This window comes from Agelaius phoeniceus, chromosome 1 (assembly GCF_051311805.1).
Source record: "Agelaius phoeniceus isolate bAgePho1 chromosome 1, bAgePho1.hap1, whole genome shotgun sequence".
Taxonomy (NCBI): domain Eukaryota; kingdom Metazoa; phylum Chordata; class Aves; order Passeriformes; family Icteridae; genus Agelaius; species Agelaius phoeniceus.
This window is the reverse complement of record NC_135265.1, coordinates 138238715-138252192: the sequence shown is the minus strand read 5'-3', so window position 1 is coordinate 138252192 and position 13478 is coordinate 138238715. Positions and strand designations below refer to the sequence as shown.

General features: G+C 42.3%; 1 protein-coding gene across 1 annotated transcript in view; it reads right to left on the bottom strand.

Moving 5' to 3' along the window:
• Positions 1 to 13478, bottom strand: part of EXT1 (exostosin glycosyltransferase 1) — a 181196-nt gene that overhangs the window by 28819 nt on the left and 138899 nt on the right. The window contains exon 2 of the mRNA XM_054633316.2: positions 947 to 1040. Within this exon, the coding sequence (XP_054489291.1) occupies positions 947 to 1040 (94 nt within the window). The remainder of the gene's footprint in view (positions 1 to 946; positions 1041 to 13478) is intronic.

Here is a 13478-nt window from a genome sequence, read left to right as displayed (position 1 = left end):
GGTTGATGATGAAAAGGGATGGGATGTCATTCACTGACAGCTTTACTGTCAATGCTGTGACACTTTCCAAACGGCAAAACAACTCCTGGAGGCAGGACCCTGCAAGATGTGTTCATTTGCCATTTCACTGAAACCAAGCACCTCCTTCTCTCCACTCCAGCCCCCATGGAAATCCAGATGCCAGACCCACAGGGGAGCTGCAGCACCTCACACAATGCTCTCTATGCCTGACTGAAGATCCAGGATTAGGCTGATGTTTGCCAACAAAAAAACCCCCACCAGACAGGCAGAAGGTGGAGTAGGCAGGTGTCAGGCTTGACCACTGTGCTGCCTGGCCACAGGGACTCCAGAGCCCCTTTGTATTGCCTTCTGTGGCTGGCCCACAGCAAAAATGGGCCCACTGACCAATTTTTCAAAAGGTGAAGGATATTCAGGTGCTGTCCCAGACAGCACACAAACTTCCTGAGATCAGCTTATATCCACTTTCATGTGAAGCTTCCATCTGGAGCTTTAACACCTCCAGGCCATGTTCTGTATGTTCACCAAGTACCATCTCAAAACTGGCAATGCATAAGCAGATCTGTTTTGGCTAAGTGAAAACAAAAAGCTATTTTTACTGCCCCACAGCTTACATGTAAAGGCCAGTGTCTCCCAGGGGAAGTCTCACAGCTTGACAAAGTACTGTTCTTAACCAATCTCTCAGCCTCACCACATCCAGGGAAACCCTTTTCCTGGAGATCAAGCAATCCAACCTTCAGATGAGTTCAGTGCCTCAGCCCCTCCTGGGAAGAAGCTGCCAATTGCTCCAGAAGTATGAATAGAGGCTTTTGCAAAGTGGATTACTGTCCACTAGGGAAATGAAACACGTTTCCCTCCTCCCCACCTCCCTGCTATTGCACACTGAATCACAGCCAGCGTAGTCACTGCTTTAAACTGCAGCTCTTACCTGCAAGGCTTCCAAAAACCTGAAAGAGCCAAGCCTGCGGCCACGGGGAACCAGACAGAAAGTGGCATTGTGCAGCATTTCACGGTAATCATACCTAACAAGAACAGGGCAGAAAAGAGAAAATTCAATTAGAGGTGAGTCCGAGAGTAACTGGGCGTGAAAATGCAAACAGCTGTTGAGACACATCTGGATAAAATTATCCCCAACCCAGACTGTTCAGCACCAGGTTAACTGACTCCCTCCATGCATGTGTATCAGCCTCCTCTCTGGCTCCTGTTTGCTCATCCGCAGGAGCAACCACCATGGGAGAATGCTGGGGAGAGTGGCAATGAGACTGATAAGGAAGGAAGTAATTTTGCCTTTGCAATAATGAGCCAGTTCTGTATAAACAGTGCACGACTTCCAAGAACAAACTCACATTAAATATTTTGATACCCAAAGCATTGTTGCAGTACTTCTGTGACCCTGATTTCTATTCAGATTTAGTCAAAACCATGCATAACTGTGTTCACAAGAGGTTTGTACAAAGCAAAAAAATATTCAAGCTATGCCAAAGAAATATTTCCTTATCAAGCAGGCACTAAAAAAGGGATGGGGGGATACAATGACTCACTTGGTGGTTATTGTTAAGTGTGGAGAGAGGAATATACGACCAGATTTTGGCAATTAATCACATAGCTGCAATGATCCATGCTTCTCTGAACGAAAGTGCTGATAGACACTTCTGGGGGTTTTTTCCCAATTACATCAACCACCACAAAATCATTCACCAAAACCACACATCAAATCCCAACAGCTTTCCGCCTGTTATTAGCAAATTGTACTTCTGACAAGCCCATGGCACTGTGAATGGCATTGACCTCATCTGAGCCAAAAGGATCCAGATTGAACACCCTCCATTCTCCAGAGTGTCCTGGACTCTGCACATAGGTGCTATTTTGACAGCAACTTGTAGCAATGAATTTTTTTGACACCAATAGTCTAGTTTTACCATGTCCTGCAGGCAGAGCAAATTTTTTTTTGTATGTGTGTCTCTGTGCACACATATACATATATACATGATTGTATTTTACATACAAAGAAGTTAGGATCTATGTTTGTATTCTCACACAGGCCAGACAGATGGGAGTAAGCCAATTTTCAATTATAAGCTCTGTCTTTAGGAAGGGACATCTTGCAAAGGCCCATTTGCTTAAACAAGCGTGTACAGCTAATTTGCACAAGAAAAGGTCACTGTGAATGGATTAAGATTATCTCCACTGAGAGTAAAATAAAACCCCTCATTGCATTAATTAAAACTACAAAACAGACTTCAAAGTCCCTTTTTTCTTTTGAATCCTATCTCAACTTTGGTTATAATACATATATACATATTTTAGCTGAGTGGCAGCTATTTATTTTTCTCTGTGTGGGATAGAGATTGGCAGCCATGTCCCAGCTCACCAGTCAGCACTGACACAGCATAGAGGGGAAAATATTAGAACTGGAATAAAAAAACCTCAAAATTTTTAAAAAGTTGCCATTTTTAAGCACTCATTTTTTACATATTGAGAGGTCTGAGGCTCATTGCTTTTACTGTGTATTGTAGGACAACAAAAGTTAATAAATACCAAAAATAGAATACCCTGTAGGGCTAGAGTACACCAGGCAGAAGTTCCCCATCATTAGCTAGATAAAAAAAAGCAAAATCCTGTTAATACCCTGGAATGCAACATTATCCACAAAACATTGATGGCAAAACCAGAACACAAAGGAAAGCAGACAGCAAGGCCACTGCAAGTGAGTCTTCCATATCCCAGTGACATCCTATACTGGGCCCCTTTTCTTTCATATCTAACTTGCTGGTATTAGGATAGATTTAGAAAGGGGAAAAAAAACATAAGAGGATTTTGTTAACCATTTTCACCTCAAAAACCCTCAATTTTCCACCAGTTAGCATCTTGCTCCCATTTTTGAGCCTTTTAAAACTTAACATGTGAGTTATTGCAGAGGTCTGTAATAGCACAGTTCCTGGTCATCAAGCAATTTATCTACATCATATGTACACAGAAAGCCCCATCCTAACTTTGTATGGGCACAAAATAACTACTTGCTTCAGGGAGGACTCACAAATAGAGAAGGAACAGATCCAGAGTAGTGTAATATCCATCAAGAGCTGCTGAAGTGAACGAATCGCAGCAGAGATTCTATTGAACAAATTTCCCTGTAATTTCAACCAAAATGCTTTAAGGTGACTCAATGGGATCTTTGAGCTCAGTGATAAGGGATCACTTTAAACCCACTTTAAACCCCTCAGAGACCACTCTGGGATCAAGCATCTATTTGAAACCTGCAAACATGAGGTGCTATTTCTACTCCTAAGAGTTCATGGGTTGCATGCCAAACAATGGGAGCACTCTGCCTTAGCTGGAAGACAGCAGAGACCATTTCTTTTTTTTTTTTTTTCTTTTTGGACTGACAGGCAGCATTTGGAAGAGATCTTGGCCACAAAAACATCACTTGGTAAATGAAACTCCAGCCCAAAGGCCATGGTGAGGACAGAAGGCTCAGGGCAATTTTCACTTTCAGACTCCTTCCCATTCAGAACCATGCACACAGCAGCAGGTTTGATTTTTGCCAGCATTCTGACAGGAACTGCAAAATGTTTACATACATTTTTCACCACATAGCAGAAAGCATACAGCATTACACCTGAAAGCATCTCTGTGCTTTCCTTAACTCAGACTTAAAATACTTTCAGTGAAGTGAGTGAAATAATCTCTATGATTAAAGGTAAGTATCTGAGTTAAGTGCTTGCTGGACTTGAAATTTCTCCTTCACTTGTCCAGGAGAGAAATCAGAGCTGGCTCAAACTTCCAGGAACACCTTCTCAGCTAGAGTACTGATGTTGTACATTAAGTACCAATCTGGCATTCAATGCAAACATCAGTACCACATCAACAACAGGCTTTATTTCCCCGCTATCTCCACTGACTAATCTCAGCAAAAGCTCAGGGAGGCAATCAAGTATGAGAATCTCCACTTGCAACTGGAGGAGGCATCTTAAACTATAGAGAAAATAGTCAAGTGTTTAGAACTTGTTCTTCCAGGGTTTCCTCTTATTCTTCTCCCCAGCAACGGGGGTTAGATCTGGTTCCAGAACTACTTATTGCCATTAGCTGGTAACATCTGAAGATGGCAGGGACATTTGTTACAGTCTTCCAGCTTACATTGCTGTGGTTTCTGCAAACTTGGAGCTGCCAGCATGTGTGGACAGCTCTCCTTTACCTGCCTACAGGGGTACCCCCTCTTTCTTTACCCAGCTGTGGAGGTTTTTCAGAAAATCAGAGCAAAGACCAGCACTGCAGAGCACTGAGCAGGGGCTGTATTTCTTCCTTACTTGTGTTGCTTTGGTGTTGCACTACTTCTGGCACTTTCCTTTCCTTCTGGCAGTTTATCTTCCCTAGCATTTACTGTAGAAAAGCTTTTAGAGGAGTCCTCTGCTTTGCTCAGAAGGTATTTATTTCCAGAAAGCTCCAGGTTTCCACATTAGAAGACTGGCGGGGAGTTGGGGCACATGCTTATTGCTCATACATTCCTGATCTCTTCATTCTGCACGCTTGCACAGAGGTAACATTTTACTGCCAATTTTAGGGTCGGCTTGGCCTGGGTCTCAGCTGCAGCATTCAAACGTTAAAATCCAAAATGCATATGCCTTAAAAATGACAGTTGGGTCTTCAAAACTAAAATAGCTAAAGATTTAATCCAAAGCTGGCATCCCTCTGTAAGTATTAGAGGCATGTTTTATTAACTTTCAGGCTTCTTTTCATAATGATTAAATGTACATTGTTCACAGCTAGTACTTTTTTAGGCAGCATAAAAGAATAGCTCTATTTGCAATCAATTCTAATTTATTCACAACTTAATTGAATTATTCCCTCCCTGCCACCACCCATAGTTGAGGAAATATGTCTGGCCCCATCGATCACCCAGGTGTAAACACTGCAGTGCTGTGTGGGCAATTATCCAAAGGAGAAACACTGCCTGGCCAAAGGCTCCTGCCATTTTAACTCCTTGATCCAACACACAGCTTCTGTCTTCCCCCATCCCCCTTTTTTCAATTTTTTCTTCTGATGTGCCGACCACGTCAATCAGCACATGGATTAGAAGGCTGTTTGGCATTCCTGGTTCTCCATTATCCCAAAGAGCCCTGGCAGGCTGCAGAAGCTCTGCATTGACTAATCAGCCATGCCATACATTCCTTCCTACAGCTTAAGCATTTCCCCATGTCACTACACTGTAGAGCTTATAAACTAGCCTGGAAAATATTTTCACCATCAATTTTAGTATAAACTATTTTTTTTGAAAGCCATTTCTTTATCACCACTGATTGAAGAGAGGTCTAAAATCTAAAAAGACTGTTTATACTAGCAGATATGTATAGATGCAGTGATTATCATAACACTTTATCTAGCTGTAAGTCACCTGTCATGTAGACAACATGTTTTTTGACAGGATACAATCACCATTCCCGTTTCATAGATGAAACCCGAGACACAAATGACTGGTGGCTTCTCCAGCAGCTAGAGGGACCTTGAGAATGCTAACCACAGCACCCTGACTTTACTTCTTCCTCTCTGGTGATGCAGCATTCACTGAAATCCAGCTGCATGTTATGACTATTAAAATTCAGATGGAAATACAGGAGCAGAACCCAAGCCAAATACAACAGGTTTAACTCAAATCAAATGCAATGGGTTTAACCCAGCAGTACATATTTTAACAGTGCCACACATAATCCATCTTTTGGAAGATGCTGGAGCTCATCTTTGGCAGGGACTATCAGCACATTCCACTGTAGAAGTCAGACGCGACTAGAGCTGCTTTTTTACTTCCTGAGCCAAAAAATTGTGATGGCACTTAACCAACTATGTCCAAGGCTCCCTCTCTGAATCTGCAAACCCATGAATGCACACTGCATCCTCCAGAAGTTTCTGTATCATATAAAGTACTACAACAAAGACAGACACTAAAACCTGTAACACAAGGGTAAATGGAGAAGTTTTTCTCAGTTTTCCAGTATATTAATATTCAGCTGTTAACCAATTGGCCATTTTTCCATATGTGAATGCTTAATACAGATGGCTCTGAACTACTGGCTGGAGAGCCTGAGAAGAAACCCCACTCAGTCACACGGAGCGTCTCGTTGCTTGGTTTCCACTAAGGTATGTTGGCTTTTAAATAAACTGCAAGTAAAACTTGGCATTGAAAGCACCAAGTGAGTAAGTGCCTTTGTAGAAGGGCTGACAGCTCGGCTGTGTGTGAGATAGAGAGCTGCCCAGGCCTGAGCTGGGAAGGCTCACACATCCTGCCTGGAAGGGAGCCGTCACTGCGAGTGCTTGCCTCTGGATTTACGGCTGCACAATGCTTTGGGGTGATCTGAATGCTCTGGCCACTGGCAGTGCATCTCCTGCTCTGCAAGTGCTGGCTCTGGAATTAGAAAGTTTGGAGGTGCAAAAACATAATTGGAAAACTTTTTTTCCCTGTTTAAAAGGCTAATTGATTTCACAGGTGTTTAATTATCATTTGCTGTGAGAGAATACCTTGTAGTGCCATAAAAAATGGATTTAATTTTCGAGTGCTTGCAAAACTATTGCCAAAGCCAAGTTAGAGCGAAAGCTAGATAATTATTCTATAAATCAAACACACTGCCTCCTTTCTTTGAAATTTTCTAATACTTGGCTATAATGATATCTGACGACCTTGAAACTAACATAAAAAGGATTTTCTTGCCAAGTGCTGAAAGGCAGCCATTGGAGTATTTCTTTCAGTCCAGCTCATCACTGCAGCCACTGCCACCTCACTGCCCAGGCTGCTGGACTCCAAGGGATGCTACTAACTACAGCAGCAGGCTTGAACAGCAACTTTGGAACAGTGGTAATGGCTGAGTATGGGTATGAGCAGATATGGGTATGAGCACGAGCCCAATTTGAAAACTCTGAATAATTCTACTAGGCCTTGCAATGAAAATGAAACTGTAAGCATGCAGCAACTAACTGTGAAGCACAACTGTTTTCTCCATTTCATGTCATCATCTTCCTTTAGTTCAGAAGGTTGGATTAGCAAAGAAAAACGGGGAAATAGACTTTTCACTTTAATGCACTGCTAAAGAAACTTTATTTTACAGTTAAGATAGACAGTAGCCCTTAAAACTGAAAATATCTTTAAAGTCTTCAGTGACATCACTGCTGGATTCAGTTCACTTCAATATTATGCAGAAAAACATTTGGATACACAAGCCGTTAACGTCAATGTGCATTCCAACAAATAAAAATGCTCTAAAGATTTCTATCTAAATATTTACACACAACATCCTGTAAATCTATATGATGCATGCAAGGCATGCACAACACTTGGATTGCAAAATGCTATCCAACTGGCTCCCAGTGTAGCAGCTAGGCCACCCAGAATCTTACACAGCAAATGTGGTCTCACCAACATCATTTGATATTTAAAGGTAACTCCTTATTTAGCAAGTGTACCAGAGTGGGTTTGTAAGTGGCATGTCTGAGGCAAACCTTGCAGAGGTGCCTCTCTAGGCAGTGTTACACCCAGGTAACCAGCAACCTGCTCATGGCACTGTCTAGTGCTTCTTCTAAAACCAAACTCCAGCTCCTAGGCTTTGAAGTCCTCTAAGAGCTCCTGTTTCACAGCCACACCTCACTGTGCTGGCAGCAAGAAAACTCACCTCATGCCTGAACAAGAACAATCCATGGAGAAGCAAATGCAGTGCTTGCCTGTGCCTTGTGAAGAATGTGAAGGCAGCCCCACACATTGTAAACACCCTCCAGGCCAGTGGGAAAGCAGGGATACTGATGCACGCACGCATGGATGCACACCCAGGAACACGCACACACAAAGCCACATGCTCAGATTTTACCTGGCCCCATCTCCCCTGACATGCACTCTGAAATGACAAAACCATGTTTGAATACTCTGTCTGAAAAGTGCCCAGCTGGCACTTACTGACCACCAAGGTGCTGGACCCTTCCAAGGTAAAGATCAGACCAAGCTATTAAGATGATCCAGTGGCTCAGACAGCCACTTTCTAACAGGATTCTTCTAACAATAAAATACGCCAGCACTTTGCATCATTATGGTACCTCTATTTTGCCATTTTCTGGAATCACAAACTCCTTTTAGAATATTTTAACATAAAGAACCCCAGTCTGCTGGCAGGAGAACAAACCAGCACCTCCACCAATGAAACCACCATGTAGTCTGAACATGGGCTTCATCTACTCAGCCTTGCTCCTCAGTATTCTGCAAGGAAAAATGCAGGAGTAAGTTGAAAGTAGTATCTAACTCTTGATAGTCTGCTTTGGTGTTGCAACAGGAGACTTATATACTGGGCTGCATCAAAAGAAGTGTGACCAGTAGGTTATGGAGATGGTTCTCCCTTTCTACTTCACCCTGGTGAGACCCCACCTGGAACACCATGTCCAGCTCTAGGGTCCCCAACTCAAGAAGGACATCGACTTGTGGGAGCAGGTCCAGAGTAGGCCACAGAGACAATCAGAGGGCTGGAGCACCTGCCCTACAAAGAAAGGCTGAGTTTGGGTTGTTCAGCCTGGAAAAGACTCCAGTGAGTGCTTACTTTTCAATATATAATAAAGGTGGCTTATACGAAAGATGGAAAGAAGACTTTTTACCACATCCTGTAGTGACAAAAGTAATACTTTTAAATTAAAAGTGATTGGATTTACATCAGACATAAGGAAGGATTTTTCCAGTGTGAGGGTGATGAGGCACTATAGATTGTCCAGAAATGCCTAGGATGTCCCATCCCTGGAAATGTTCTCCCTGCCCATGGCAGAGAGGCTGGACTAGATGATCTTAAAATATGCCTCCCAACACAAATAATTCTGTAATTCTATGATATTTATTTTTAAAATTTGGGATAGTCTATTCTGTCCTTCACAGAGTGACTTTGGACTTTAGCCTTCTCACAGCCATGAAGCAGTGTCAAACATTTGTCCTAAATAGCTCCATCTACTCCCATTACCTGAACTCACATGCTGTGACAGTCCAGCAGTGAACATCCTTGGTGTAATTTCCCACTGCAAGGACAATGTTCTTATTAATTTATTGTCTAACTTAAAAAAAAAAAAAAAAAACAACAAAAAAAACACCCAACAAACTAAAAAACCAAACCACAACTGGAATTTCAGTTGTTAAAGAATCAGTTTGGATTAAAGATCCAAACAAAGAAAAATCTATACTGCATTTTTTGAATAAAGAAACAAATTTTAGTTCATCTGCTACCCACTCTAATTTTGAGATTACAGGACATACCTGAGAGCCTCAGCATGCAGAGATATAAAAGACTTATTGTGAGATAGTTCACCTGTCAACACACCTGTTGGCTCTGAAGGTGATGACTGCTACCTACCTGTCAAAAAAATAAAAGGCCTCCAAATCTTTCTTAATTATTTTTAAATAGCTCCTTATTAAAAACTTGAGGTTAAAAAATGCTGAAGAGGATCAGTTTTCTAGACTTTCACACTTCAGTGTCTGTGGTTGCTGAGTGTTTTAAATAATCTAGAAAGAAAAAAGGTTGATTACAGGCCCCAGAGGGTAAAATATGGATAAAAGCAGTGTTCTGCACCCATTTATGCAACAGTCCAATAACTGGACCCAGACAAGACCAGAGGACTCTCCATTAAGCTGCCTGTAGGACTGGGGCTTCAGCAGGACAGTAGAGAAAGTACAATCCCTGAAGATCAAATTAGAAGGGGTTATAGTTTCTATCCTTGCTTTGAATTTCTGGCTGAGCTCTTTACCAAACAATTTAGAATAGTCCTTATGAAGCTTATCATTTCCTATTCAGCTCCACAGATTTTCCCATAACAGCTATCGAGCTCCTAAGTGGCTTGTTGGCATCTTTAAAAGTTATAGTCCTCCAGACGTACCATCTAAAAATGGAAAGCAAAGATGATGTGCAATGCTGGCTCTAATTATGCAGGAGTTCATTTCTATGAATGACTGGATTTGTTTCCAAAAAAACAAAGAGAGACTTCACACAGGAACTGCTGGCACAGCCCCATGTTGTCTAGGCATGCTGACCTAAAATGTGACCATGCTTGGAGGAGAAATTAGTTCAGCAAATCCAAGGAACAACTTTGAATGAAATAGAGAAGTGATTTTTTTACTCATACAGAGTCATCTGTAGCTTAGTCCCCAAGAGCAGTACACCACAACACATCCAGATACTTCTTTGTTTTGGCTGATTATTAATTCTTCTACTTGCCTTCATCTCAGGATCTCCAAGTATTTTCTTCCTCCTTTCTATAAATGAGACAAAGCTACCTCAAAAATAGGATTAGGACACAAAGTGGGGAGGGGGGAACAACCCTAACTCTGTGTATTTTGGTTTTATAACTCTGAATTTTAGGGTAAAATCCCAGCACTGTTAACAGTCCAGGATAGTTTCCACTGGCTGGGAGCAGATGATCTTCTGGATTTAATGAGGACAAACTTCTGCAATAAAGCAGAGCAGGAGTGTGAACTCTGGAAGGGCAGGAAACCGCAATTTTTTTTCCTTATTGCAGTCAACAGTCAGTATTAAAATAACTTTTATTCTCTAAGAGAGAGAAAAGAGAATATAGCAGGAAAAATCCACTGATAAATGTTTTTTGGTGATGCCTCCTATAACCATTCACAGTTTTGCCTAGATAAAGCTAAATCAAGGCCATGCCATGTGTGGTTTGAGAACCAGGACTGTGCTTCACTGAGTGGCCAGGTAAAATGGAATCTGTCACTCTGCAGATCTGCTCCCCTGGGCTTGCTCACTTCTGCTGACTACAGTAAAATTCAAGTTTTCTCTTATTTATTTTTCTCATTTAAAAAGGCATCTATAACTAGTGCACTGCTCCCCTTCATTTGTGCATCACCAAGTGCCCTTTGGAGCCATTCTCCTCTCCTCCTCAGCCAGAGTGATCTGCATGCCATCAAGCATCAGTTAGAACTGCAGATGGCTTTTATTAGGTGCTTCCTACCTTCCACAGTATTCTTGAGGAAACTCCACTGATCTTCAGTTGATGTTGAAGCAGAGCAGGGTGTCTATACTACATTCAGTAAGCCTGGAAAGAGTTTTATCCTCTTTCAAAGGTACAAACGATAATAATTTCAAACTGAAAGAAGTTAAGTTTAGATTGGATGCAAGGAAAAAATTTTTCACTTCAAGGGTGCTGAGACACTGAAATAGATTGCCCAGAGAAATTCAGGATGCCACTGGAAGTGTTAAAGGTCAGATTGGCTGGGGTTCTGAGCAATCTGATCTATTGAAAGATGGCCTGTCCACAGCAGGGGATTGGACTAGACCCAGACCTTCCTATGGTTCTCTAAGTCCCCATTGTGACAGATAGGACTTTCAGGCAAAATTGCTGTCTAAAAAATCCCAGAAGCACATTTGCATCCATGCATACTTATATGCACACACTTCCACACTATTTAGAAAAGACTTTCATCTGGAAACCACTGATGCATGTGCTTAGCCTTCTTCCCCTGCCTGACCCTGCCCTGACACATAAAAGAACCTCACACATGATTTTTGCAAAATTACTTTTTCAAAAGACAAGGCCCATTTTGAGAACAAAGTTAGAGGAATAACCAACCACAGCAAACTGAAGGAGAATTCTTCTTAAGCATGCAAAGCAAGAAAACCAGTTTGAAAATATTAAATGCCAAACACTATGTAAACCAGACCATTTCATAGCTCTGAGCACCACAGTCACTTTGCTTCTAAGTGTCCCATGGCCACACCTGCTGATGGTGATTGCCTGGCTGCTCACATCTGCACCTCCAGTGCCTCACCACAGTGTCAGGCATCTGAGCTATGTTGGGCCTGAGCCTATGAGCTGCAGATGGTGTTTCTCTGTCCCTACTGATACCCACTCCTGCTCTCGGTGCTCAGCTCTGCTCACAACCCTGTTTCCCCTTTTTAGCATTCCTGCCCTGCTGGGCAGTGTTTGCCTGAACGTGCTACGTCTGCTTGCAAGCTAATAAATTATTTACACAAACTATTCAGGCATAGCAGCAAAGATATAAAACATTTATCAACAAAAGGAACAGTTTGTCATTTTAAAATAATTATGTTTCTTTAAAGAAACAACAAATTCAGTTGTCTCAGAATTACTTACTAGTTTGTGCAGACTTAAAAAGACTCCCTCTTTTGCAGAGAGGCATCTCTACTCCAAATAAAGCCTTAACCATGAGAAATTTTATACCTCTGCAAGGAAATCTAAAGCTGGTAGGTTTTGTAGCCAGAACCCCAATGAGAAGCACATATCAGGTTAGGCATATGTTGGCACCTTCTCCTGTGATCTGCCACTGCTGAACCACTTCACATGAGCTGTAGGAAAGCAGAGAACTCCTAAATGTATTTGCAGCTCTGCTCTGGGGCCAGTAGCTGAAGCACACTTACAGCAGGGAGCAGCTCTGCCAGCCCCATCCCTGGGACACTGCCAGACACCTCCTCCATTCCCACAGGAAGTGTGCAGGGCCACAATCACTCTGCCTGCCAAAAAAAGCCCTTTGCTCTCTCCCTGCTCCCTGCCCTGCCTTCAATATCTCCCCCAGCCATGACGGTGCAAGGACAAATGGAAAGGGAGAGGCATCAGCATGCAAGTGCTCAGAGGAACCTATGATCTGGTGTGCTTTGCAGATTGCCAAGGAAAACATGACTGTCCAGACAAAAGGGTTTGGGAGAGGATGCCAGCAGTGATGAGATTAGTCAGATGAACAACAGCTCTTCAGCCAAATGCTAACAGCCAACAGATGGATGGGAAAACTCTTGACTGTAAGAGAGGCCATGCAATGATGCAGTGCAACATGCAACTGCTTTTTATACCGGTGGGTTAATGCTGGTATTAGATTTAAAATATTTAACTTATTTTTGAAACTCCAGTGATAAGCACAGAGCACGTGAAAAGACATCTGTAAAAGAGGATTCTCTATCAGGGTAACTTCAACTTCCTACCTCTCAAAAACTGTAAGTGCAGCCCCCTGTACTAGTGGGAGAACAGGCTGCACAGTTCCCAGCTGAGTCTGGGTTTTGTGTGTTGTGTCCCCAAGGGGTATAAATAAGACCTAGAGCTCTCCCTACAAACTTCTGAGCAGCTGCTCTCCCCCAGCTGCCCTTCTCAGACTCCAGATGGGCTGTGATAGAGGCATTTTCCTACAGCAGTGCCTCAAATCATGTGTTAGATGTGTCAGCAATTTTTGCCAACATTAGAGGCTAAAAAGGTGCAAACCTGGAGCAGGGTTCTGGAGCATCCTCATGTAGCACAGACATCTTTTACATACTGTTTAAGAGACTATAAAATTCAGAAAGCCAAAATATAATGCTTGACATCTGAAACAAGATTTTACCTTAGAATGGAACAATTCTGTATAGAATTAGAGTGTCATTGTGGACAAGCAGCTCAAGGCTGTTACAGAAGAGCAAATGAATCCTTAGACACATCAACCATGTACACACAGAGAAGAGATT